The sequence below is a fragment of the Maniola hyperantus genome, chromosome 16 (genome assembly GCF_902806685.2).
Source record: "Maniola hyperantus chromosome 16, iAphHyp1.2, whole genome shotgun sequence".
Classification (NCBI taxonomy): Eukaryota; Metazoa; Arthropoda; class Insecta; order Lepidoptera; family Nymphalidae; genus Maniola; species Maniola hyperantus.
Window position 1 is genome coordinate 8,890,317 of NC_048551.1, and position 25,296 is coordinate 8,915,612.

Here is a 25,296-nt window from a genome sequence, read left to right on the forward strand (position 1 = left end):
ATTCAACACAGATACTAAGTACCTACTAATTGTCATCATCGTTATCTCAACCGGCCGGCCCACTACTGTGCACAGGTCTCCTCTCAAAATGAGAAACTCCATAGAATAAAATATAGGCTACCTACGGACTGTTATAATATTCTGTACTTAGGTAGATAGGTACTAAAGACAAATCCAAGTCACTACCATACCGTTTTTTGTTATTTGTTTTGGGTTTTAATACAAAATGAATACCTACTAATCTTTTCAACATTTTATTCTCTTAAATCTTTGGCATAACATAAATATTGAAAAATGCATAAAATATAAAATAATAATATTACCTACTAAGTATTTATGAAAATAATATTCTGTACATTACTTTTTAAAACATATTTAATTTAATGACTAAATGTAGGTAGGTAACTGCTAAAAATAATTAGGTATATTAAATTATCAATCAATACTTGAAATATACACAATATCGTACTACACACATTATCTACATACATAGTTTTTGCATGGTACACATAATATTTGATCAGGTCCATTCAAGTATTAAAATATATTTAATCTAAAAGAAATATTTAAATACTTATATACCTACTGTATAATCTGAAGCTTTAGTATTATTAGATATTCCAAGAAGATTCAATTCGGGAAAACATTAATTCATAATTATACTTACCTACTTACTTGAAAGTTATAGAAAAAGAATAATTTAAACGTAAGTTAATTAAAAGGCTGGTATAGATCTTGTACGCGTTACATAATATGGTTCTATTACTATTTAACAGTATATCTACATACCTACACCATCCTCCACAGTAGACAACAATATGTTTCCCTTGAGACCACTTTCAATACGAACTTACAATATAATATATAACTATTATTCAAATACTAAACTGATCGCACATTTAACCGTAAGGTACGCACTGAACGTGCTCGCACAACAAAATAGCGATGTTGCCAAATCAGCAAACATAATAGAAGTTTGTATGAAATAGTGAAAACATTAATTAAAGTCCTTTTTATAGTAATTTATTCGATAGTTTAAAATGGTAGTTAACTTAAAACTGACAGCGGAGATGGATTTCATGTGTTTTGAAAGACCTTCTATTTTAACACATAATTTATTTTTAACATAGGCAACATCTCTATTTTTTAATGAAACTCAAATGAAGTCATTCATCATCATCATCTAATGAAGACACAAAAAAACCCTAAGAATATAAATACTTAAACAAATATCAATAAGCGCGTACAGTGCTTGTTGATATACCTACTTTAGTTTTCCTAAACGAGTAACTTCTCGCTCTAAAGCGTAAGAAGTAGCCTTGCCACTGCCCATACGACCTTGTTACCGCGACGTGACATTTAATTATGATACGAGTGAAAAACCTAATTCCAGACTGACAGTAATATAGGGCTGGGCAAATCGCGTCGCTTAGGCGGTTCTCAGAAGGATTCTTTGTCTTGCAAACTAAGGAAAACTAAAGTATAGATGTTCAATCAGCTTAAATAACTTTCTATTACTATACGGCGGAATGTTTCCCGGTTATAACGCCGGTCGTCTTGTTGTATTCATATTCTCTGTGTCCATTGCTCGCCCGCTTTTGTGCGTCGTTGGGTTCTGGGTTGTCTCTAAGAAGGCCTTTCCTGTCTCTATAAAACAATTGTTTTACATTTACATAAAACAGTAAGTGAAAAACAAACAAAAATAATGTTAATCTTCAAAAGCAAATTCAAACATTTTCGTTAATAGAAAGAATTTAGCCTACTATTTTCTTAAAAATGTGAGACAAAAAAATTCAAACCCCAAATAAACTTTCACACATTTTTGTTAGTCAAAAGAAAACTTGGGCTACTGTTTCCTTAAAATTATGGTTTTATTAAGGTGGATCCACACCTGCGCACCGCACGAAACATGCCACGCGATGCGCCACGAATGCCTATTGATACATAATTGTCTCCGTAGGCATTGATATGTCGCAAACGAGTATATCAATTTTGTACTCACTTCCAAAAACACACAAATATAATGCATGCCGTAACTTGTAGGTACAACATGCACGTGCACTGCTAGCAAACCACTGGTGGACTCGTCCGCATTTTGTTCTTATGATGTGCGTTGTGTGCACGGATCGTGCGCGTGTCCAGGTGTGGATCTGCCTTTACGAGTATTGTTAGTGTCTAGCGAATAATATTCCTGAGTTTGTATTCAATAGTACTTTCTATGGGCGCGGCGCGCAGTCTTCACACTACACATATTGCATACGGATTACATACTCTCGCTATTTGCGACAAAATCCTCGTGTAGTCGGTGTAGTAAGACCCTACCCTTAATAGTACCCGTAATAGTTATGAAGAGAAAAACCAAAGCCAAGTGTTAAAGAAGTCAGTTAATTCATAGACCAAAAGGATTATCAGATAAACCAAACCAAAAACATTCATAGTTATTTCAACAAAAAAAAATATTCAAACATATTTTATGTTAGCCCAAGCCCAACCCTTTACCTAACAAGAACTTGTCCTCTTTTTTACCATTTATATTTTCATTTAGGGATCTGTTAAAATAATAAGTATTATAGTTTTTATGTATAAACACATTAATCATAATATAAATTCTAGTCGCGTCCTTTAAAATGAAGAGTAAAAAAAGAAAAGATATTATGCGAAAGTGTCTGTCTGTTCGTTTGTCACATTTTTACGGTCGGTCTCCTAAACCAATTTTGGCCAAATTTGGTTTAAAGATAGTAGTTTGTATTCCGAAGACTGACATAAGCTACTTTTTATCCAGAAGAGATCCCACGGGATTTTTAGGAAACCTATAACATATACCATAAAACAGAACAGGTAAGTACAGGAATTCAGGTTTTCTTAGGTAAGACTTAAGGTAGATGACTTCCAGACTCTTCCTCATAGAAGACAACTAAGCTTAAATAGAAATAGGCATAATCGCCCTTTTCTATTATTAACAGAATTTCAAATTATAATCTCCAAAGCTGATCGTTAGGTACCTACCTACCATCTAAATAAGTATTTAGATGAACGTTGTTTGACCAGCACAATCGATTGGTTTGAGCTGTCGCTAGGCTATAGCTATACAATTCAGCTTGGATACCATCCTAAAATGTACTTATTGTTTTAATTAACCTCCTCCTCCACCTCGACTTAACACGTGAGTAAAGCCGTTGTGTGATATATGTATAATGGAAATCAATCACGATAGTTTAAACGCTAAAATAAGGAAGTTGTTATATTAAAGAAATCATACCACAAACTAACCTTGAATTTAAACTCACTTCTCTTTTAATCTTCTTCTTGTTGTTGCAGCAATGAGCAATGATGCCTTGTTTCCGCCACAGCAATAGAACTACGTCCAATAACACGAGGCATAAGAATACTACCACTATTGATATTCCGATTAAAGCTCCAGCAGATAATAGCTTTTCTTCTTCAGCTGAAATCAAAGCCTGAACTTAAATTAGTTATTTACTTAGTTACTTATTTAGTTTTGCATATAAACTTTTGGGTACCTAGCTACTAAAAAGCTAAAATAATATCTACTTATATGTAAATAACTGTTATTATAGTATTTATTTAATCATAAGTTATGACTGAAATAATACATAATAATAATAATAATCATTTATTTATTTTGCTCAGATATGGTAGGTACCTACATGTAAATTATTTACATGGGGTCTTAAAAGTTAGGTAATCAGTTACATATAAGTTACAGAGTTTAAAAAAATAAAATACAGTCGTTTTTAGAGATAGACTTCGGGATATAAATAGGTCTACAACAGCAAAGAAATCACAAATCCTCAATTTTCAAAGATTTTCTAGTCAAGCGCGGTTCAACAGTCATTATTGATTTCACTGTCGTCAAGCACAAGCCTATTTTGCAATGAAATGGGGTTCTTTAAAGTATGTAGGTACTTTGACTAAAAGTTATTTTGAACAATCCCTTACAAGCCATAATAGATAGGTAGATGTTGGATTTTTTTTTACCAAAACCTACCGTGTGCAATACTAAAATTGGGCATAACTAATATTAGAAATACCTATTATTGGGATTGGCTTTTGAAACATGAAAACCTAAAATAAGAAGATTATCATTTAAATAAGTGCTTATACACACGTTTTGCGTTTACCTGGTATTGTAAACATTATATGCGCAGGAGTGGATGAACCGTTAGAATTGTGCGCAATCAATTCAAGATAGTAAGTTGTGTTGGAATCTACTTCTTCCAGTTGGAATTCGGCTGCTGGTTCGATAGTCTTGTCTGTACACATTGTATCCTCGATAATACCGTTGTTCATCTAAAAACATAGAATCACTAGTAAGTACAGTATGCGGCAGAAAGTACATATAGAAGGAGATATCAGATTTGTAGAGCGTTGTCTCTGTTGTTGAGACTGTCAAAACATCATATAGGTATGAGTGACAGAGACAACGCTCTACAAAGCCGAAATGTCATTCTAAAGGTCGATGTACATTACTTTCTGCCGCGTACAGTACCGCGCTTAATGTAGTCTACAACCAATTTTAGTAACAAAAAAAAAATTATGGTTATAAAACTTACTGGGCAAAGTCGTATGTTGTAGGAATCGACTAGTTCCTCTTGTTTCCACTTTAGTTTACGCTCCATTGCAGCAACTTCCTCTACATCCGCCTCCCAGACAGGCTCTAGTGGCACTGACCTGAAATTCGTGCTGGAAAATCGGTCGAGAAAGTTCGTTATGTGAGTAGGTATGGGCGTTAGGTGATAATGTATCACATTAGTAACTAGTAAAATGATCGCTTGGCAGTCAATCTGTTAAAACACTCAGATATTTACATTGAGACAAGAAATACAAAGAAAATATCACACATAGATTGAAAGATGATTTAAAAAAATTTGAGGGTGTGCTAGGTACAGAAAAAATATTTTGGTGTGGATAGCCTTCTCATTGTGCTAATTGTAGGGGAAAAATTATAAATAAATCAGTCAGATCGTAGATCGTTTGATTATGCGCATTTAAAAACATCAGTCAAAATAGTTCAAAGTTCTGTTTATTGAAACTTGAATAAGATTCTATCAAAGCCTCAAATTTTCGCTCCATGAACATGAATTCATGAATTTGCGTTCAGGCCGGTTAGTTGGCTAATGTAAGCTTTCAAATTTGTACTGGGTAATGGTTTTATGGTACTATGATTTCTTAGACTGTAAATATTCAGGCTGTTAGACAATCTCAGAATACAATAAGTTTCTGAAGAGAAATTAATGAGAAATTCTACTTATTGATTTTCTTATCTTATAATTTTTTAAATATACGTTGAACTCAAGTATTACCTAGCATTAGCTAAAGAGCTATGCTAAATTGCATTCAAATCCGATCAGTAGTTTCTGAGTGAAGTGTGCATAGACAGACATGTACAAAAATTAAAAAAAAATTGTTTTGGAGTCTATCCCGATAATAATGCTTCCTCCAATTATCGGAATATATTTAAAGTAGGTACAGAAATTGTCGAGTTTCAGTTTTATTTTAAGTAAAGATAAGAAAGTTTATTTGATAGAAAAAAAACTTGCATTGTTAATTTAATATAAGTAACTACAAGTATTTTTAAATTTTGTTACTGACTAAGCAAATGATACCAAAAAAACAGAACTAAACTTGCCAGGACATCATAGTATTAGTCTCGAAACAAATTTGTTAGACCTATTAGTTCTTATTTTAGCTTAATTATTATATAACGTACTTTTCAAGTGTGTCGAAATCGTAGACTTCACTCCAAGGCCCGTCACCGACATCATTAACAGCTGCAAACTTTATATAGTAAACTGTACTGGGTTTCAGTCTATCTATTCTGAACGGTCTATCAATAGACCAAGTTCTATTTATGTGTATGTCTGTTATGTTGTAGTTTTCGGCTTCGTCATATTCTGCTTTGTATGCTTTTATAGGAGGTCCGATGAGGGATTCTGGCACGTTGATGGAAAATGTGACTGATGTTGCTGTGATGTTTGTTAGTGTTACCTAAAAAAGTTTTAACCGTCTTTATTAAAATTCGAGCTGAAGCTATCAGTAGATACTACAGTACGCGGCAGAAAGTAATGTACATCGGGCATTAGAATGACATTTCGGTCTCTGTTACTCTACTACACTATACCTACTTATATGATGTTTTGTCGGTCTCAACGACAGAGACAATGCTCTAAAAATCTGCTATCTCCTTCTAAAGGTCGATGGTACATTACTTTCTGCTGCATACTGTACAAATTTTATCCCCAGCTTAGGCTTTTTATAAATAGGTTTCGAAATAACACCAACAAGAAGTGCATTTATTATGATACTAGCTTATGCTCGCGACTTCGTCCGCGTGGACTACACAAATTTCAAACCCCTATTTCACCCCCTTAGGGGTTGAATTTTCAAAAATCCTTTCTTAGCGGATGTCTACGTTATAATAGCTATCTGCATGCCAAACAGCCCGATCCGTCCAGCAGTTTGAGCTGTGCGTTGATAGATCAGTCAATCCTTTTATATATTTAAGATACCGGAAAAGATAGAAAAAGGTCACTCACACCATGATCAGATAATAATTTTGTATGTGAAAAAAATTTACCATCAACCTAGATTTTCTCGTATGTATACGTTTTATGATCTACGTTTGAAAATAGACCAATTTCATGTTCATTAATTTATTGTAGTGTTGTTATTTACTTTGACTTACATTATTAATAGCTGCTGGAACAAATCCTTGTCTCAATATAATCATTTTTTTGTCTTCGCCGAATCCGTTGTTGGCAATACATTGATAAGTTCCATAAAGTGATACGTTCTCAATTATTAGTGGATTATCGTGTATCTTGTCGGCCATGATGTTGTTGATTTTCGTTTGTTCCTCTTTTGTTAAATCATTGCCTTGATAACTGAAAAGAGAGATATATAATTATAATACTAACTGAGACTTCAAGTTTTGTTTGTTGTAACATATTAAACTTCGATGTTTTCCATCACCCTTAAAGCAAGTGATATTTAATTGATTAAAAGTCAAGAGTGAATAGGCATCTTCTAGGCAAGCGCGCTCCATCTTAGGCTGCATCATCACTTGCCACAGGTCTGATTGCAGCCAAGTGCTAGTCTACAAATTAAAAAAAACATAACTTCGAAAAGTCAGAGGCCCGGGATCAAACCCCTGCCTGAATAGGAGGCGGACATCTTAGCCAATAAACTATCACGACTATTATACTACGCATTCTACTACTATCATACTATCGCTTTGGCAACTAGCTGGTATGATATCTATCACAAAGACATAAAAGGTTCGAAGACCTTTTTGATCTAGTCCCGTTTTGCTTTTGACCTTCCTAGTATCGTACCGCGAGGCATCGTCAAGATCTGCATCCATAATATGTAGTCAAAATTTCACAGACACGTATAAAACGATTTGCTTCCTTGATTTTAATTCGAACCACTAGGATAATATGGAATGCCTTTTCGGATTCAGTTTTTCTCTCCATTTTTAACATAAGTAAGGTATTGTTATCGCATTTTGTATTTGCCGCCTTTTGAATGGAAGTCACGTGATCTGTTGTGACTTGTGGGGCAACCATCTTGAATCGATTTGTATAAATACGGGTGTTTGATGATTCTTAGACTAGTCTCGTTCTGACACGGGACTCAACCGACTATTAAATGCTTTTTGTGTTTAGGTTTCAATAGCAAATTGTGCCCTAATCAAGTTAATATTGCAGTAAGGTTATGAAATGAAATGTTATGAAAGGTAAGGCTCTCGATAAGCCGCTGCGTGTCGTGGTTAATATTTAACTTCACTTCTGGTATATTTATAGTATTTTAAAGTCTAGGCAAAAACTCTCTATCTTCGGCTCCATCATCACTCACCAGTAGGTTTGTTTGCAGCCAAGCGCTAGTCTATTAAAAAAACTTACTTCCATGTAATATTTGCCGGTGGACTGCTATGGTTGTCACAACTCAGGTTTGTACTACGCCCGCTCCAGCCCCAGGCTTCCTCGAATGCTTCATCGAAGTGTGGCGGGTACAATACCGCCAAATTAATTTCTCTTTGATCAGTGGCCACTGCGAACAAGTAAATAAAACAAAATGATTTTACAATATCAATGGTGGTTGATAATTGCTCAACGCTGGAGGCTATTTAGATTTCAAAAATAACTGTCGACTTTGACTAACTAAGAAATCGCCTATTTAGTATCTATAATTATAATTGATCATGGGTGAACATATACTAATAAAACATTATAATAAAATTTTCGAATCTAATTAGGTTTAATGGTTTTGAACTGGCATCTTATAGAATGTTAATATTACTATTACACACAGTAACCACTACAATATGGTAGGTACCATATTTCTTTGTTAAAAGGGTAAAAGTGAAAACATCGCTTCTAATTTGACAAACTAGCTTGCGTATATACACAGTAGGTAGGTACACATTAGGCATAGGAGGAATCCAGATCTAAAATCTTATCAGAATATACAAAGATAATGTCTCAGAAAAACATAATATTTGGTTATAGTAAATTAAATAATATGACATCGAAATGCCGAGTAAATGTGAATAAAGTAAATAAACAAAACTATAAACTCACAGAAATTGGTCGCGTTACAAACATAAAACCCGTCGTGAGTTCTATTGACTCTGAGGAAAGTCAAATAGAACTCTACTTCGATGTTACTAATATTCTTCACGTCCCATACTATGCTGGAAAGTAAATACAAAATTTCATCAAAGTTAGAAGTGAAAGTTTGCTAAATTACATGAAATTAGAATATTCTAAGCAGTAGGTATATAAAGCCTTATTATGAATGCGAAAGTATGTTTGTTTGTTGGTTTATTGGTTTGTCCTTCAATCACATCGCAACGGTGCAACGGATTGACGTGATTTTTTGCAAGGGCATAGATAAAGACCTGAAAAGTGATATAGGCTACTTTTTGCCCCGGAAAATCAAAGAGTTCGCACGGGATTTTTAAAAAACCTGATTTCACGCGGACGAAGTCGTGGGCTTCAGCTAGTAACATAATAATGAGGAACTGGTGAGCACAATGGTAAAAAATAAATACACTTCTGATCAGAATAGTTTTTTCTTTGATCCGGACGTTTTTGACCCACTGCACTGAATATAAATCTGAACTCATTTCCAAGCAAAACGGCGCATTACACGAGAATTGTACCTATATCTAGATATTTCATACACTACTTTACCTAAACCTAATTTTAAAATAAAAAACCATTATTTTTAAAAGCATCATTTTTTATGGTTTTTTTAATAAAATAAAAACTTAAAAAAACATACAAAAGTATATAAGTCTTTATCTCATTGTCATATTTTGTGTCTTTTTGATTCCATAATCAGAATTTTAAAATAATGATCGTACATAAAACTTAGTTTCATCTTTCTTTTTTCTAACTGGTCTACGAAATTATATTAAAAATAACAAATATTTTGCTCTTTGTTCTCTCTTGCTCAAACAATTCTACACTCCATCTGCCCTGCATTTTACATATCATTTTTACCTAATTTTTGAATTATAAACTATACTGGCGTTGAAGTAAAACGGAGAAGACCTCACCTTCGTTCATCGACTTCCTCCCCCAAATAGTTTATACTCATCTGGGGAATTGGTAGGCCTTGTGATCTGCAAACTATTTGCACTGTCGATCCTTCTATGGCTACTACCCTATCAGCTTTTGTTATCTCTGGCATGAAATATACCTAAAACACGTATACATTATTAGGATAGAACTTTCTTTCTAGTCATACCCTTACATAGAAATGAATGCAATATGTAGGTAGGTACCTACTACCTACCTACACTTCTTTTTTGCCATAAAAATTTCAACTAGAACACTTCCTTAGAAACATTTATATATTATGCTTTTTATTTTATTTTATGGAACTGGCACACAAAATAGGTTGAAACTATAAAATATCTAAACTTAAAAACAATAGATCAGAATCTAAGTAACAACCCCTAATAGATGTACACAACATTGATGATGATCAACCCATCGCTGACTCACTACAGAGCATGGTCTGGTGGAGTGAGAAGGGTTTTTGGCCACAGTCTACCACGCTGGCCATATGCAGATTGGTAGACTTCACACGCCTTTGAGAACATTATGTTCTCTCAGGCATGCTGGTTTTCTCACGATGCTTTCCTTTACCGTTAAAGCAAGTGATATTTAATTACCAAACTCAATTAAGACGCACATAAGTCCGAAAAGTTAGAGGTGCGTGTCCGGGATCGAACCCCCGACCTCCTGAAAAGAAGACGGATGCCCGCTTTTTCAAGTGATATTAATTAATTGCTTACAAAATTAAGAATACGTAGTCTGAATGCTAAACTCTAACGAAGGCACGCAAGCAAACATAGAAGAAAATACGAATATTTCAAAAAAAAAAAAAAATATTTCAGTAAAATAATTTCACATAATGCGTAGAATGCACACGTTCACAAAATACATTCTCTCACTCACACAAACACTACTACATACACACATCTATATACTCTCTCTCTCACACACACACACACCACATGTACATAGGTAGGTACACACATCTTGTATTTACTATTTAGCTTTATATAACTGTAATTCTAAAGGAACTTATTGTATAAGATGTTATGGAAGAGCGGGGTCGCCTGCTACAAGTACCTACAAGTAGCAATACTAGTCACTGGGATGGCTCGAATTTCTACGCATTATGTGAAATTATTTTACTGAAATGTGAAATATTTACATCTATGTTGATACTCCCCGACGAGGAACCAGCCACATTAGTAGCTGTACATTCATAAGCCCCGGCATCATTTTCATTCACGTCGTATATTGTTACTCTATTGCCTTCTTGTTTCCAATGAGCGTATTGCGCCGGGAAAGTGTAATTTCCAATTGGTTGAGGCTGTATGAGAAGTAATTAAAAAAACTGTTTAAATATTAATTACATATCTAAGTCTGTTTTTCCTTGGTTTACTTGTAAGCTTGTAAGCAACACATTTATAGCCATTCATTTTTAGGGTTCCGTACTTCCAAAGGAAAAACGGAACCCTTTGTTGTCTGTCGGTCTGTCAAGAAACCTACAGGATACTTCCCGTTGACCTAGAATCATGAAATTTAGCAGGTAGGTAGGTCTTATATCAGACATTAGGGGAAAAATCTGAAAACCGTGAATTTGTGGTCACATCACAAGAAAAAAAAAATGTGTTGATGAACAAATATTGCTATTTTCAACTTTCAAAGTAAGATATGAACTATACCAAGTGGGGTATCATATGAAAGGGCTTTACTTGTAGATTCTAAAATAGATTTTTATGCGTCATAATTTTTGAATTATCGTGCAAAATGTCGAAAAAATACGACTGTAGCACGTAACCCTCGTTGCGCGAGCCTGACTCGCACTTGGCCGGTTTTTTAAATATATATAGAGATAATTCAGTAGGGCTATTAAAACCAGGGTTAACTATTAAAATTACTTACGTATTTGGGAATCTTTCTCCATACATATTCCGGGTGAGGGCTACCAGTAGCCATACATACGATCTCTAATACGCCACCAGCTACCACATTGCTATCAGGAGACGCTACAATTTCTGTTATCTTTGGTACTGATATCACCTGTAATTACAAAAAAGTCATAGTTATATAATAAAAATTTATTCATGAGAATGCTTAGCTTACAACTTTGTAAATAATTTGGATGAATCAAACACTCACTACACCCATAGCTTCTATAAATTGCAAAAGTGTGTTTGTGGGTTGGTTTGTCCTTCAACCATGTCGCAACGGAGTAACGGATTGAAAAAATTTTTTGCGCGGGTATAGTTGAAAACCTGGAGAATGACATAGGGTTCTTTTTATTCCGGGAAACCAAAGAGTAAGGATTTTTAAAAACCTAACGCGGGCGAAGACGTTTTAGTCGGGTTTAGAACTAGTAAGGTATATTTTACTATCTCACATTAATTGTGTAATCTTGTAAATATAGCATTTACACAATTAGTATCAACATTCAGTAGGTACTTAATTGGATTTATTCATCCTAGTTTTGTCATAAAACCCATTGAACTGCGATTTAGCGGAGGTACAATACTATGCAAATTATCCGACTTAAGTTTTTTCCGCTTCAGCAAAGAACGTATAGTAAAACTGGGTCAAATGTTCAGAATCCGCTTATATTCAAGCACTTTTAAATATTCATAATAATCGACTTCAGAAAATTCGAATAACAAATAGAAAAAAATTCATAAAATGAAGGTCTTGAAAATAAAAACCGAGAGGTCTTACATAGTAAAGACGGAGATTTATAATTAAACTAGCTTACGCCTGTGATTTCGTCCGCAGACTTCACAATTTTTAACCCGTATTTTACCCCTTAAGGGCTTAGGGGTTGAATTACAAAAATCCTTTCGGATGACTTCGTTATAATGGCTATCTGCATGTCAAATTTCAGTCCTATCCTTTCAGTAGTTTGGGCTGTGCGACGTTGATAGATCAGTCAGTCACCTTTTCATTTTACATACATAATTAATTTAAGAGAAACAAATTACCTCAACTTGTATATCTCTGATTATTTCTTCCCCAGTTTTGAGATCCGATGCTGCACATCTGTACAGCCCTTTATCATCGTTTGTTACTCCTTTTATTATCAATCCTTGTGATGAAGTTTCGTATTTGTCGCCATCCCTTATCTAATTCAAGGTTTATTTGTTAGTATTACATAATATTAAGTATATATTATTATTTGAGGAGGGAGCTGGCGAACAAATCGGTGTACTTCTGGTGAAAATACTCAGTTACTTTTTTCTTTATTACGGACGTTTCTGGTTCAATGAATATAAATGTGAACTCATTTCCAAGCAAAACGGCCTAAAACTGTACTGAAACTGAATCAAAAGTTCATGATCTCAATCACTGAATACAAACTTGTACTCATTTCCAAACACAGTCTAAAACTGTGCTAAAATTGAGTCCAAAATTCGTGATTTCAATCAAAACGTTACGATTAAGTACATTAAAGTTTCAACAGCTTTCATTCGGTTTATTACTCCTGTAAAATTGTATTTCATCCAATGACATCGTTTTGTTCGCTAACTCCTCATCTTTTTCATATCAAGAAATCAAAAGTTGTTCTTATATACTGGCTGATTTTTTTTTAAATACTTCATGTAGAAATGTTAGTTATGCTCACCTTAGTTAGGCCGTCTTGTTTGTACCAAATAATTAAAGGATCTGTCTCGCTTCGGGCTTTACAAAATATAGTAACATTTTTCCCATTTACGATATACTGAGTCTCATTTGTATTAATAAAGTAAGGACGATCTGTAAATTGAAGTCAACATTTTTTAGTTACGAGTAGGATATTTTGTATAATTTCAATACTAACTAGATAAATAATAAGACACATATTTAGAACTGTATTATCTAGAATTCTGATATCAAGTTTGCTTTAATAATATCAAGTTTGAATAATATTTCATTTTTAACCCCGAGCGAACTTAAGCGTTCTCTTGCCGATTCTCTGGTACACAATCTCTAAACTAAACTAAATTAACAGGTCTAAATCTAGTGCTATCCTTTTCCGCAAGCAACATTATGAAAGGGATAGAAATAGATTTAGACGTGCCATTTTAGTTTAGTTTAGAGATTGTGTACAACGGAATTAGCCACATTATTTTCATCATGAAAAAAAGATATTAAAGACGAAACAAATTGGAGGAAAACCTTAGAGGAGCCCAAAACCCACAAAGGGTTAGAACATGATTAGAACGCCGAAGGAAGAAAGGTTTTATAAAGAAAACTGTTTAATGACCTCAATTAAAAGAAAGTAGAAATAGCGTTTGATCGTGCCATCACTTTCGTGGTTTCACTAATTGAAACGTGCCTCAGATTTTAGTCTCAAGGGATCGAAACATTTTATAATTTTCTCTACCTGCCTACGGTCTGTTGTGGACTAAAGAGTTCTTCGTTCACTTTGCAATCGCTTGAATTTCTCCACGCTAAGGTGTCTTACCGCGCTAGCAAAGAATTTTTGATGTAGGTACGTGTCTTGAATTGGTCAATTGTGGCTCAGAACTCTCAAATAATGAAAGCTAGTATGGAAGTTCAATTTTAGAGCTTTAATTTTATTTCTTGTAAATGGCTGGATTTATGACAATCTTGCTATACTACTGTGTAAAATTGTTACTAGTAAAATAGTGAAAATACCCAATCAAAACAACTTTACGATCATCATACTGTAGCTATCAAACTTTACTGTTAAGGTACAGATAGACATGCTATTAAAGAGCATGCTCATTTTAAGCATGCTATAAAATGAGCATGCTCTGTAACTGTTTACATTTGCTTGTGAAAGCATATTTATTTTAAGCTCAAAATTCTACAAAATCGAACGACAATCGAATCTTGAGCATGCTAATATTATAGTCCCGCAAATTGCTATTTCACTGAAACCATGTCTCATTAACATCGAAATTTTGTCATTTTGACGTCATTTGACGTATATTTAAGTAAAAATATACCATCAGCTCTAAACTTCAGTCTAGTGCTGACGTCACTAAAATGGCGGCCACGCGCATTAGCAATTTGCGGGACTTATAATAAGCATGCTTATTTTTAGCAAAGCATGTACGTACACACATACTACTAGGTAGCTTTTACTCGAAAAAAGCATGCCTTTCTTGATAGAAATGAGCATGTCTATCTAAGGCTTTAAGGTTTGCAAAGCTTGATTAAGACGCAACGTTGGCAATGTAGCAATTAAATATTAATTTTAATTACATTGACTGCTACATATTATACAGTATACTATTAAACATTAATAACATATTGTTGGTAATAAAATATCGTTAATTGTATTATACGCACCATATGCTTCAACGTTGTACGTAAGTGCGAACGTTTGGCCATTGTGCACGGTCACGCACTTGTAAGCTCCAGATATTGATTTGCCAAGGCTCGATATGAACAGCCTGTATGTGTCTTCATCCACCCATTCTGAATACACGTTCGATTCTATACCTGGTCTTGTGAAAGTAATTATTTACTTTAGGAACAAATGCAATTTATTTAATAGTTAGTCATCTTAAAATCGTTATGGTCTCCTTATCTATACCTACACTAATATCATAAATGTTTGATGTCTATCTGTATCTGCTTATCTGATTCTGACGAAATTTGGTACACAGATAGCCTGCATCCCGAAGATACAGGTAAGCTACTTTAAACCCTGCAAAATCAAAAGATTCCCACGAAATTTTTACCTTAAACCCAAAACTTTCGGATCAAGTTAAAGGCATCATCCAATTGCAATATAAAATTCTACTGTTTTTGGTATTTTTTTTGTTCGGTATTTTTAAACATAAGATTTTCAGTGATGCTTATTTTGGATAGTGATATAACAACATTACCAGAAAACCGCGGAGTTGTCATTGAAGAATCTTATAATATATTTATGGCTATTTTTTATGTATTCAAATTACTGCAAAATTTCTAACTTTTAACTTAATTCGTCTAAAATTAAACGTAGCTTTGACTTTAAAGGAGGTTCATTTCTAACCACCATATTAATGAACGTTATATTATTACCTTAATGGTAGAATTTCTTGATCGTGTGGATCCAACCATGTTAACTTGACTCCTTCCTTGCCCGGGTCGTCACATTTACATTCCTGGTAAAACTGACTTCCAATTCTCATCCGGGTAAAGTGAGTCTGATTGCTTGTGAAGCATGCGTAGCTCGCTGGAACAAAAAAGATTCTATTAATGTCACCCACGCTAACTCATCCATCAATTAAGCTGATATTTTTGGGAGGCATGATATATGGGTCATATTAATAAGACGTTGGGATATTGGATTAAAGTGGTTTTGTTTGTTTACTATGAGGTTCAAATACTATCGTAGTTTTACTTTAGAGTTTACATAATGCTTGCGCCTTGCACTACCGTTTACGTTGTCTTCTCTTGCTTATACCCGCCCTGAATTATCATGTACTTTTTAACCTTAACAATCAAAGAGTTCCCGAGGGATTTTTAAAATACCTACCTATATCCACGCGGACATATCGTCATCATCATCCAGTTTCAAAATAATGAAGTAATCGAAATCCTCATTTGTTTATTTTTTTACTTTTTTTTTGGATTGTAATATGGTTTTCATCATCATTTAGGTCATCTTCATGGTTTGTATGTATAGTACACGACAGGTTGAGACGGCAATCGGGGTATGAGACGGGGGGATGGCCCGTACACCCGCACGTCAACCACGCTCACCCGCACCGGGTCAGCGAGGAGGCTGTGCAGGTGTGCGGGGCATTCCCTTCTCCATTGCCTTCTCAACCTATCACCATACTCATAACCATTGAATTATAATGTACTATGCTCATAACATATTCTTTTTTAATGTAATGGTAATCCCCCGCTCAGCTGGGGTTAGTCAGCTAGACAGATCAAAATCAGACAAAATGTTATTTGAAGTTATAATACCTAACCATCAATATGCCACTTCAGTCCGCTGAGATTATCGCTTATCGTAATATCGAATGGTAAGCGAAAGATTGAGTGGAGTTTGTCCGAATCTTATTTAAGTTCTGCAAAAGTTCGAGAGATTGCAATATGGAGCACTCTTACGTTATAGATAATATGCTGAAGTTTTGTGCTAATTTATCTTTGAAGATTGATGGTTGTTGAAATGAAACATTCACTCGTAATCACACGCGTTTATTTTCTCGTTTAAGCACTGGTTTTAATTCATGTATAAGTAATTTCGTGTCACATCTGCCATCTCAGCCTATCGCATATTGCGTTCAGTAGGTAGTAGGTATGTACCTTACATGGAAGCCGCTATGAGCTTGATGATTCTTAGTTTAGTACAATGCTATATTGTATTGTTACCTAGAAACCGCTGCAGGTTGCAAATAATTCAAATACTGGAGGAATACACTTCCGTTACAACTGTATTGCAGCAGTCATAAAACTTTTCGGTGAAATAACGGACATCCACTGTGTGATATTTTTATTAGTATATTTTTTTAGAAATTATTATTACTATCCACTCAAAGCTATATTTAGTTAGGGGAATATATTATTTGATCCTCTAAAATAGTAATTCGTCTATTACAAATGAACACTTTTTAAAAATATGTGATGTTTTTTGAGGATTGAAAGATGTGACCGGCCATATTTTGTCTGGCCAAAATCTTAGGTTAGCATAGATTAGATAGAACATAAATATGCATGTGGGTTTCATTCATTCACTATACCTAATTAGTTAAGGTAAAATACATTTAAAAAAATATTTCAATAAAAGAATCTCAATCATTAAAAAAGATGACCGTTGCAAAATTAAAAGATCATTAAAATACATGCATTTAGTAATCACCAGCAGCTGCTCTCATTGCATAGAAACATGCCGGACCTCAAAGTTTTTATGTATCCAAAAATTGCCCAAAGCGTCTGAAGAAATTTTCACTTCGAAAACTTGAAAACATTTTAATTTTACATCAAAAAAATTGGAATCTATATTTTTATCACAAAACATTTAAACAATGAGTTGGGATCCCAGGTGCTAGAATGGCGACCTGACGCTGGAGAGCGCAGTGTTTGAAGACTCCCTACTAGGTGGACAGACGACATCAAACGAGTCGCATGAAGCCGCTGGATTCAGGCGGTGCAAGACCGTGGTCTGTGGAAGTCCCTACAAGAACCTATGCCCAGCAGTGAACATTGATGATGATAATGACGATGAGTTCTCAAATAAAGGAAAGGGCATATATTAATTATTATTGGTCTCGCTAGGAAAGGGTTTCAAACTTGTTTCAAAAGTGTTTACGATACGCTTGTCAGGCGAGGCAGCTTTGATCTTTCCAAACAAAAAAATTGTAAAAACTGACGTAAATCTTTTGGTCTCATAGGATGTTTGATGGAAATTTTCAAAGGAAAGATAACAAAGCTTAGCAATGAATTTTTTTTATAAAAAAAACAAGGACAGAATATTAAGTATTAAAAATTTTTTTACGTGATTTGAAGAATAAAATTAATATGATAATTTTATCCAACATTTTTGAAACAAGGCTGTTTTACTCTAAGGTATTTTTTAAAATTTTCAATTGAAAAAAAAATATGCATAATATAATTTTTAAGCGGCGGGATAGACTTGGTGCCCTACAATCATCTTTTTCTATAAAATAGGTATTAGTGAGTGACTATGATATAATATCAACGTATAACGTTGCGGGGTCTAGAAACATCTTGCACTTAGATTTGTACCTATAAGCATAAGCCACCAGAGTAGTGTATAATTGGGCATTCTAGATCATTAAAGCATGTTTCGTTTCACTTCGTTTCACTTCGTTCCACTTCGTTCACGAAACATGCTTTAGTGATCTAGCAATGCCCAATTATAGCTTTTGCATTTCGTTCATTCGAAACATGATTTAGTGATTTTCAGTTCGGTTGCTATCTGGTTTTGTCTTGAGTCGATTTCGATCTGTTTCAGAAAGTGAATAAACATATTCATAAACAATATTTGTATGTTCACGTTACGATCGAAGCGACTCGCGTACGCCAGCAAGCAGTTTGAGCGCTAGGCGACGCGGCGCTCGTGAATCCATTAATCGAATCCACGATACGTGAATACATTATCATTGGCAGAAAGCGAGCTCTCCATCAACAAATAAAGTGTTATGTTATGCACGCTTTTATCACAACTTACGATGAGGAAAACATCGTGAGGAAACCCGCATGCTTGGATGATTATTATCTGACATGTGTTTACCCACCAACCACACTGAGCCAGCGCGGTGGATTCAGGCTCAAATCCCTATCGCTATCTGAGAGGAGGTCATTTTCCAGCAAAGGGAGTTTAAAAGGCTGTTACTTACCGTGGTAGCGAGCTCATCTCTGGGAAGGAAAAGGCGTTCTTCTGAAAAACATTAACATTGAAACACCTATTTTATATAGGTAAAGTAACATATCCAAGTTAAATTGCGAAATATTTCTTGCTAATCGGTATATTGCTGACTGAAATACGATGCATCATGTTTACTTCATTTTTGTACCTAATGTCTACCAAGTGTTTTCTGCAAATAGTAATCAATACAGGGTGTAATTTAGTTGGTTCCTCATTACTTCTTTTGATACTAAATTAACAGTAAATTAATAGATAGACGTTTATTGTATAGTTTATTTATTATTTTGGTATTACGCTTTTATTCTCCAAATAGTAATACAGAAAGTTTGTTTTTAACCCAAGCTGATTATAATAATAGTAAGTTACCGTAGTTACTCGAATAGGAATCGGAACTAGAACCCCATGCATTTCCACATAGTATAGGTATAGACGAATTGAATAAGATCCTACTTATAATATTATAAATGTGAAAGTGTGGATGTTTGGATGTTTGTTACTCAATCACGCAAAAACAGCTAAACGGATTTGGATGAAATTTTAAATGAAGATAGATTATACCCTGGATTAACACATAGACTACATTTTATTTCGGAAAATTAAAGGGTTCCTGCGGGAATGAAAAAACTTAATCAACGCGGACGAAGTCGTAGGCATCATCTAGTATAATCAGATATAGGTACCTATTAGTAATTTTATAACTGAAAGCTATTAGATTACATCCTGTACCTTTGTGAAGTGCAAGACAAGCATTTCGTTGAATTGTAAGTTTGAGTCTAAACGATAACTTGGGTTCCGTGTATATAAATGAACATAAATATATTCAATACAAATACTACTTATAGCCGCAGACATAATCAAGGAAAATATAATTTTATGTAGGTACCTACTACTACCTATGTCATCATCATCATCATCATGATCAACCCATCACCGGCTCACTACAGAGCACGGGTCTCCTCTCAGAGTGAGAAGGGTTTTGACCATAGTCTATCACGCTGGCCACATGCGGATTGGTAGACTTCACACACCTTTGAGAATATTATGGAGAACTCTCAGGCATGCAGGTTTCTTCACGATATTTTCCTTCACCGTTAAAGCAAGTGATATTTAATTACTTAAAATGCTCATAACTCCGAAAAGTTAGAGGTGCGTGCTCGGGATCAAACCCCAAACCTCCAATTAGAAGGCGGACGTCCAAACCACTAGGCTATCACTACCTATATACCTACTATATATATAGAAGAATTCACAAACTTGCATTTTAAAGTTTTTTAAAAGTAATACTAAGATAGTGTTTTATAAATTATTTTACAACGGAACCCTAAGCAAAAACTGCAAGCATTTACGTAGAATTGCAAGTTTGAGTCTAAACGATAACTTGGGTTCCGTGTATATAAATGAACATAAATATATTCAATACAAATACTACTTATAGCCGCAGACAAAATCAAGGAAAATATAATTTTATGTAGGTACCTACTACTACCTATGTCATCATCATCATCATCATCACGATCAACCCATCACCGGCTCACTACAGAGCACGGGTCTCCTCTCAGAGTGAGAAGGGTTTTGACCATAGTCTATCACGCTGGCCACATGCGGATTGGTAGACTTCACACACCTTTGAGAACATTATGGAGAACTCTCAGGCATGCTGTTTCTTCACGATATTTTCCTTCACCGTTAAAGCAAGTGATATTTAATTACTTAAAACGCAAATAACTCTGGAAAGTTAGAGGTGCGTGCCCGAGACCGAACCCTCGACCTCCAATTAGAAGGCGGACGTCCTAACCACTAGGCTATCACTACCTATATACCTACTATATATATAGAAGAATTCACAAACTTGCATTTTAAAGTTTTTTAAAAGTAATACTAAGATAGTGTTTTATAAATTATTTTACAACGGAACCCTAAGCAAAAACTGCAAGCATTTACGTAGAATTGCAAGTTTGAGTCTAAACGATAACTTGGGTTCCGTGTATATAAATGAACATAAATATATTCAATACAAATACTACTTATAGCCGCAGACAAAATCAAGGAAAATATAATTTTATGTAGGTACCTACTACTACCTATGTCATCATCATCATCATCATCATCATGATCAACCCATCACCGGCTCACTACAGAGCACGGGTCTCCTCTCAGAGTGAGAAGGGTTTTGACCATAGTCTATCACGCTGGCCACATGCGGATTGGTAGACTTCACACACCTTTGAGAACATTATGGAGAACTCTCAGGCATGCTGTTTCTTCACGATATTTTCCTTCACCGTTAAAGCAAGTGATATTTAATTACTTAAAACGCAAATAACTCTGGAAAGTTAGAGGTGCGGGCCCGAGACCGAACCCCCGACCTCCAATTAGAAGACGGACGTCCTAACCACTAGGCTATCACTACCTATATACCTACTATATATATATATAGAAGAATTCACAAACTTGCATTTTAAAGTTTTTTAAAAGTAATACTAAGATAGTGTTTTATAAATTATTTTACAACGGAACCCTAAGCAAAAACTGCTTTAACGTTAGTTTCCCAATGGTAGTTACGACACATTCTGTAAAATAACAATCATATTATTATATATTTTATTTAAATTGTTTTCTAATTTTGCGACTATCAAATTTTGCATATTCAGGCAAGCGTGCGGGGAATGACCTGAAGCGGCGGAGTCCGTCTAAACGACAACTTTGGGTTCCGTATGTATTATTGAACGTAAATATATTAAATAAAAATACTTAAATATAAAAACTTAAGTTTATAAAATAAAAAAGACAAAAGCAAGGAAAATATAATTTTATGTAGGTACCTACTACTACCTTTATTATCGTCATCATCATGATCGGCTCACTACAGAGCACGGGTCTCCTCTCAGAGTGAGAAGGGTTTTGACCATAGTCTATCACGCTGACCACGTGCGGATTGGTAGACTTCACACACCTTTGAGAACATTATGGAGAACTCTCAGGCATGCAGGTTTCTTCACGATGTTTTCCTTCACCGTTAAAGCAAGTGATATTTAATTACTTAAAACGCAAATAACTCTGGAAAGTTAGAGGTGCGTGCCCGAGACCGAACCCCGACCTCCAATCAGAATGCGGACGTCCTAACCGCTAGGCTATCGCTACCTATATACCTACTATATATATAGAAGAATTCACAAACTTGCATTTTAAAGTTTTTTAAAATTAATACTAAGATAGTGTTTTATAAATTATTTTACAACGGAACACTAAGCAAAAACTGCTTACAGTGGGTGTTATGAACGTTTATAAGCATGGTTTTCGAAAATACATCATTCATCCAACAAAGTCAACGAGTCGTGGAAGGAGTTTTCAAAGCTGAAAACTTGCAAGAGCCTGCGAGCCGCCTCTCACCTGCTACCTGCCTGATCTATCGCGCTACAGTCGTCACCATTATTCATAATGTACGTAAGTGTTAAAATCAATGTTTAACTTCAGTTTTAAAACTAGATTTAACGCAACATAGTGATAGCGTTATGAAATCAATTAGTTGATAATACCTCATTATAGTAATTATCATCATCATCATCATCATCAGCAACCCATCAACGGCTCACTACTGAGTGCAGGTCTCCTCTCAGAGAAAGGTTATAGGCCATAGTCCACCACGCCGGTCCAATGCGAATTGGCGGACTTCGAGAACTTTTTTATGTGGAACTCTCAGGTGTGCAGGTTTCCTCAGGATGTTTTCCTTCACCGTTGAAGCAAGTGATATTTAATTATCACTTAGCTTCGAAAAGTCAGAGGTGCGTGCCAGGGATTGAACTTGCGACCCGAATAGGAGACCACAGCCCTAACCACTAGGCTATCACTGCTTATAGTAATTATAAATAAATCTAATCTAAATATTTAACCGACTTCAAAAAAAGGAGGAGGTTCTCAATTCGTCGGAATCTTTTTTTTTTTTACTAATTTGTTCCTTTTAGTTTTAAATTCTATTGTTTGATTTATTTTAGTAGCATTTTGTCGTCAATGCTTTTTGTACATAGCACAAGGTTTTTATACAGAATATCAGCGTTGGAAATATATTAAGATGTGTATCCAACAGATGCTGAGTAGACGACTTTTGGTTCTCATAATTATTATTTTTGTAAATTGTGTTTTTGAACCAAATAAAGATTTTATTATTATTATGGAATGTTTTGCTAATATTTTTCTTAAAGATTTTATTTTTATATTTTTTCTATTAGGTCTGATTCAGAATATGAATTTGCAGTACCACCGGCAAAGGTGAAAAAACCCAGGAAGTCTTCCACGCCTGCAAAAGTAGCCAGCAAGCAAACGAGCGAGGAACCAGCAAGGTAATATTATCATTATACTTTATTTCAGAGCGCTTATCTAACCGTTGAGCTACTACGACTTTATAGTATAACTTGTGTGTTTGCGATATTCAATATTTTAAAGCTATACGCGGTCAAGAGTTATGGGTTCGAATCCCTGTTTAGTTTAGTAAAAGCATGCTAGTTTTAATTTATAAGGTTACTAATATTTTTGTTTTATTTTTAGAAGCCGGAAAGGAAAACTTTTGGACATCTTCGGTCTGCAATCGGATGACGATGAAGGTGGTGCAGTGAAGTCGCTACCATCGTTTATAGTGAACAGGGTCGCGAACGGCGTCCAGAGACGGAGCGTGTCTACGACAGGACCATTTTATTTGGAGTTGCGCGTGTACGACCGCTGCGACGCCGAGGCTACCGAGTCGGACGAACGCTGGAAGAAAGCGCTGCTGCGTTTGGCCTGCTCGGTGGACGACGACTCGTCGCAGTGGAAAGCACTGCAGCGACTCGTAAAGGAACTGCACGAATTATTTAAGGACTCGGACCCGACATTTATGTCGGGTAACTTTAATTTTAAGAAAAGATAGAACAATTTTAATGTATACGTGTATGTGTATGTGTGTAGTACTTAGGTAATAAGGCAAATGAAGGAATAACATTATAAGAAAGGTTTTATTTTTATTAATTCATTAGTTAGGTTCCTAATAAATGGTATAAGGTTTTATTAGTTTTTTGGTTTTTCAGTTCTTTAGGTGTAAATCTAATTTTTATAAATTCATAATGCCTTTTTGTCAAGTTTGCTCAGTCGAGGTGACTAAAAAGCAGTGGATAGGTCATCTCCGCAGTAACATACACAAAAGTATCTCTATGAATGAAATAAGTAGTGGAATTGTTAAAATTTCATCTGCTTTCCAAGGTAGAATAGCTTCATATCGAATACTTGCGTTGGAGTTTGAGCAAAGTTTGCCTGAAATATTTTTAGAAAATATTAGTTCTAAACTAAAAAGTATTTTAAATTCTTCTCTTAGTAACCATGATAGTATAAAAGTTAACTTTGAATATTTTGGTACTTTTCTCTTGTTCAAAAATAATGAACAAGAAACAAAGTCTTTCGTTACAAAAAATATAGTTATTTGTAAAAACTACTCATTTGATTGCATATTTCAGACACTTATTGAGACAATTAAAAAAAAAATTCAAGAATTTGAAGAACGCGATAGTGGGTGGACTTTTTTATGCAATTCGTACTTGGAAGTAAATGTTAATAAGTACGATCCATTGAATGGATCGAGCTATATTGATTTACCGCGATTGTTTAGAAATAAGAAAGCTTGTCTCAATATTAAAAATAGTGATCCGTATTGTTTTCTGTGGTCTATTGTAGCAGCGGTTTATCCCACAAGCAAAAATAGCGCTCGCACATCCTCGTATCCTCATTTTCGTGACGTTTTGAACATACAAAATATGAATTTACCTGTTACATTTGCAGATATTAAGGTATTCGAATCTAATAACTCTAATATTTCTGTTAATGTATACTCTTTAAAAAACAGTAATACGATTGTAGGTCCTATATATAGATCAGAGTTTAAGCGTAAAATAAAAGTTAATTTACTTTTGATTGACAAAGGCAATAAATCACACTACGTTCTCATAAAAAATTTACCGCGTCTCGTTGGGAGACAAGTTACAAAACACCACGCTAAACTATATTTTTGTGATGATTGCCTTCTTTTCTTTTCAACCGAAATTAATTTAAATAATCACATTTGTAGTGGTGTAGCTACAGTTTTACCAGAAAAAGGTTCTTTTGTACAATTTAAAAATTTTCAACGTAAGCAAGATGTACCCTTTGTTATTTATGCAGATTTTGAAACATTATTAAAACCAGTTCATGGTTGCGAGCCTGACCCTTGTTGTAGTTACACGGCAAAACAACAGCTACACGTTCCTGCCGCCTTTGCATATCATATTGTCTGTTCTTTTGATGAAAATCTTAATAAGTTTAGACAATACCGAGGACCTGATTGTGTGATAAAGTTCATAGAGTTTCTTTTAAAAGATG

General features: G+C 34.7%; 2 protein-coding genes across 10 annotated transcripts in view; one reads left to right on the forward strand and one right to left on the reverse strand.

Moving 5' to 3' along the window:
* Positions 1 to 243: 243 nt before the first annotated feature.
* Positions 244 to 25,296, reverse strand: part of LOC117989397 (fasciclin-2-like) — a 47,320-nt gene continuing 22,267 nt past the window's right edge. Inside the window, exons 2-17 of one of the 8 annotated variants that reach the window (XM_069503832.1) lie at positions 15,597 to 15,750; positions 14,877 to 15,034; positions 13,201 to 13,331; positions 12,560 to 12,700; positions 11,493 to 11,630; positions 10,756 to 10,917; positions 9,587 to 9,729; positions 8,604 to 8,716; positions 7,926 to 8,073; positions 6,707 to 6,905; positions 5,732 to 6,009; positions 4,575 to 4,692; positions 4,143 to 4,311; positions 3,271 to 3,445; positions 2,500 to 2,549; positions 244 to 1,647 (exon numbers count right to left, since the gene is read on the reverse strand). In XM_069503832.1, coding sequence (XP_069359933.1) covers positions 1,541 to 1,647; positions 2,500 to 2,549; positions 3,271 to 3,445; positions 4,143 to 4,311; positions 4,575 to 4,692; positions 5,732 to 6,009; positions 6,707 to 6,905; positions 7,926 to 8,073; positions 8,604 to 8,716; positions 9,587 to 9,729; positions 10,756 to 10,917; positions 11,493 to 11,630; positions 12,560 to 12,700; positions 13,201 to 13,331; positions 14,877 to 15,034; positions 15,597 to 15,750 — 2,384 coding nt within the window. In that variant the 3' untranslated portion in view covers positions 244 to 1,540. Of the gene's footprint in view, positions 1,648 to 2,002; positions 2,155 to 2,499; positions 2,550 to 3,270; positions 3,446 to 4,142; positions 4,312 to 4,574; positions 4,705 to 5,731; positions 6,010 to 6,706; positions 6,906 to 7,925; positions 8,074 to 8,603; positions 8,717 to 9,586; positions 9,730 to 10,755; positions 10,918 to 11,492; positions 11,631 to 12,559; positions 12,701 to 13,200; positions 13,332 to 14,876; positions 15,035 to 15,596; positions 15,751 to 25,296 lie in introns of all 8 variants that reach the window. The other 7 variants (XM_069503833.1, XM_069503830.1, XM_069503835.1 and 4 more) reach the window with 7 other exon arrangements.
* On the forward strand, positions 19,341 to 23,955 carry LOC138403388 (uncharacterized). Of its 2 annotated transcripts, XM_069503741.1 has the most exons (4): positions 19,341 to 21,630; positions 22,185 to 22,358; positions 23,145 to 23,255; positions 23,461 to 23,955. In XM_069503741.1, coding segments are annotated over exons 2-4 (471 nt in total). In that variant the 5' UTR covers positions 19,341 to 21,630; positions 22,185 to 22,356; the 3' UTR covers positions 23,819 to 23,955. The 2 variants fall into 2 exon arrangements, with proteins under 2 accessions (XP_069359842.1, XP_069359841.1); XM_069503740.1 differs by lacking the exon at positions 19,341 to 21,630 and having other exon boundaries at positions 22,058 to 22,358.

Bases quoted from the DNA above. Each gene is read 5' to 3' on its own strand.
- LOC138403388 (XM_069503741.1), top strand. The intron at 23,256-23,460 runs GTAATATTATCA...TTTTATTTTTAG, and splicing joins ACGAGCGAGGAACCAGCAAG to AAGCCGGAAAGGAAAACTTT.